General features: G+C 41.2%; 1 protein-coding gene across 1 annotated transcript in view; it reads left to right on the top strand.

Annotated features, from left to right (window-relative positions):
* Positions 1-3,190, top strand: part of LOC102675044 — a 302,188-nt gene that overhangs the window by 166,164 nt on the left and 132,834 nt on the right. The window contains exon 3 of the mRNA XM_031510487.1: positions 358-442. Within this exon, the coding sequence (XP_031366347.1) occupies positions 358-442 (85 nt within the window). The remainder of the gene's footprint in view (positions 1-357; positions 443-3,190) is intronic.

The raw sequence follows: 3,190 nt of genomic DNA, 5'->3' as shown, positions 1-3,190 counted from the left end.
AACGAAGAGTCGAGTGGCGGGGTTCCTGGCGAAGGAAACGTTTCAGAGCCTTGCAATCTTTTCTTTCACGTATCGTCATATACGTGGATGGCGTTGAATCGTTGCTTGATCAATGGCTACGGATAAAATCGAAAAGCAATTGGAAATTGAATTTGTTAAATTTGTTTGTTAGTAAATTTAAATATTTCTTTCACTTTATGATCGGTGGATCAGAGGAAATGAATAAAATACAGATTATTGAATAATTTAAAGCGAGTTTAAAAAGCTAGAAAATAAAAAAAAAAATGTCTTTGCAGTGATATAAAAGAAAATCCGTAAAAATTTAGGAGAATAAAATTTTCCTTCTCTGTTTTCCAGTTGTATCTGAGCAAGACTCGACAGAGTGGCCTCACGGACGATTTGCATCTTTCACGAACGGTCAGTCCAACTGTGCGCCAGCAAGGTAAGTCTCTGTCTCAACATTTTTTCCCTTTTTTCTGTCGTCGTTTCTCGAGCGACGCTTTGCCCTCTCGAATTTCGACAGACTCGTTTTCTTGCTGTTTTCTCTCTTTCCGTCTCTCTCTCTCGAAACTTTCCACATCCACGCACACACAGAACGGTGTCGTTTAACGTCCTAACGACGAGATACTCGCCTCGTGCGTATATATCGAAACTGGCGAAGTCACCCGTGCCGAAGCACAAGCGACATTTCGAAACTTTGGCCAATTTCGCGTGTACTCGAATAGAATAAATATGCGGTCCACGTGTGCCTCGCCTATCTATGCTCAATATGTGCGAGTCGCTTATAAATTATGCTTAATCCATATCGGGCCATTGTTTAACCAATAATATCGAATTCTGTGTATCTATTCTCTCGAAATTTCTCTCGTCGAATTTTATCTCGGTGAAAAGTGAACGCGAGTCTAAGATTTGTATTGAAAACTTTTCATCCGAAATGAAATATCCGTTTGATGTATTCTTTTTTGATATCGTGGTCATTGTTGTCATTTGAGACTTGTTGTTTTTTTATTCCAGAAATCTCTTTTAATATTTCTTTGACATGAAACGTCGTGTCCACAAATATAACTAAATATAGGATAAAAGTAACGTCACGTATAATCGTGTATCTGCTTCGATCAAACTTATTACATAATAATTTCAAAATAACAAGTCTGAGTATTTCTATTGTTAAAAAAATCGTTATTTAGATAACATTTCTTCTTAAATTATGAGGTAAAGGAAATTAATACCTATTAACACGATGATGATACCTGATCAATATAATAATGAAAAATTAGCGAGTGCTCGAGCTGGAAGGGGAGGAAAATTTCCGAAGGCGAATATCGACCAAGTACTTTCCCGATTTCCACCGAGCATAAGCAAGGATTTCCACGATGCGAATCGACGTAGACGTGGGGAGAGCTAGGAGGCCCTGGCATCATGCATAACCCCACGTCGGCCTCGCATAAATATTCTAATAACTTCGGAAACTAATATGATTGCATCCAGCAGGAATAATATCCTGTTCGAAGTGGGCATCGCGGATGTATGCGTGGAATACGAAATATACGCGGTCGTCCACACGGCGAGGACGGCGTCGCGCTCCTCCTCACCGTAACCGTAGATCACCGCGAGGGTAGAAGCGATCTCTCTTGATGACAGTGATTACTTTAATCGAGCTCCCCCCCTCCTCCTCCTCCTTCTCCTCCTCTTCCCTCGCCGGAAAATAGTTATGGACGACGCGACGAAAACCACCAGAGATATCGCTCGATACGATTACACACCCCTGCTCCACTCGATTCTCGTGCACTGTCGTAAGAATAACAGACAGACGATATTCAGATATTAATAAAAATCATTTTGGGTAAATGATCTCTCAATTATAATTCGGTGAATAAAAAATATTTATATAAGTATTGATAGAAGTAGTAAAGTTTTATTGTTGTAAAGTGAAAATGATGAAAATTTATTCGCTAAAAATGCATGAATATTTTACAATCTGATATAATCGAGAAATTCTCTCACCTAGAGTGATTCTTATTAAAAGAATGGAATAGAAATGGAATTATCAATGGATAATCACCACAATCTATGCAATACACAATCTCTACACACTCGACTCGAATATATTCGAATAATTCGACAAGGAACGAGTCTGTGCCTTTAAAAGTGATCGAAAGGGCTTGTGGAGGACTCGTGGAATCGATTTCGCGCGGATTCGAGACGCTCGGTGAAAATTCATCCAGGGAGAGATTCGAGTTCGAAAATTAATTTCAATCCGTACTTGAGCCCCCTGGCTCTCTCTCTCTCTCTCTCTCTCTCTTCCTCCTCCCACTCTCTCTCTCTCCCTCTTCTCTCCGGCTGGTCAAACAGTGGCGTGTACAACGCGCGGTCGGAAAATCGAGCAGCGCTCGAGTACTGGAAACAAAAGGCCGACGTTTCAATTAGGTCCCTTATTAGTTAGCGATAATAGGGCCAGCGGCGGTCGAACGTTAAGGCCGGGGCTTTCCAGTGCTTAAACGTTCGGTTGCGTTAGGTCCGCCGGCTTGTTTGCGTGGATCCAGCTCTTACGATATTAAGGGCTGACTAGGCGTTCGCTCGACCCACGGTGCCCCTCTCCACCCCCCGCGTTTCGATGTTTAGAGCCAAGCCACGGACTCTCCTCGACCCTGGTCCGACTTGACCAGGATGGAAGGGACAGCGGAGGGGATCCTTGCACCTCGTCGATTGATTTTCTCGCGTTAGAATGTTGGACGGAAAACCCCGTGATAACCGACGGGGTTGTTTCGATTGATGGAATAGAATGGAATTCGAGAGGGGAAGGTTTGTCGTGTTGATGATCAAACTTTGCGTATAATACTCAAAATTTAAGATAGGAGAAATTTAGAAACGAGCAGGATTCGATATAGAAAATATATATAGGATTTGCGATGGTGAAAATTTACATCCCCTTCTATTAAATTTTTATTTGAAAAATTTTTTAACTACTAAAAACAGTGAAATATTCTAGATACAATAAGGTTAAGTTCACCTTCTTTATTACCAGAAATTTTCAAGTTTCTCGAGTCAGTTTCGCTATGCAGCGTGTATAACACGTTCAGTTTAATACACAGTTATTATTAAAAAGTTGGACGTTAAACGATTCGAAAGGCGGAAAGGAGGAAAGGGAGAGGGTTAGTCGTTCGTTTCTCGAAGGCCAGAAGGAATTTGT

The sequence above is a fragment of the Apis dorsata genome, unplaced genomic scaffold (assembly GCF_000469605.1).
Source record: "Apis dorsata unplaced genomic scaffold, Apis dorsata 1.3 scaffold_231, whole genome shotgun sequence".
NCBI lineage: Eukaryota > Metazoa > Arthropoda > Insecta > Hymenoptera > Apidae > Apis > Apis dorsata.
This window is presented reverse-complemented; position numbering and strand designations above follow the sequence as displayed.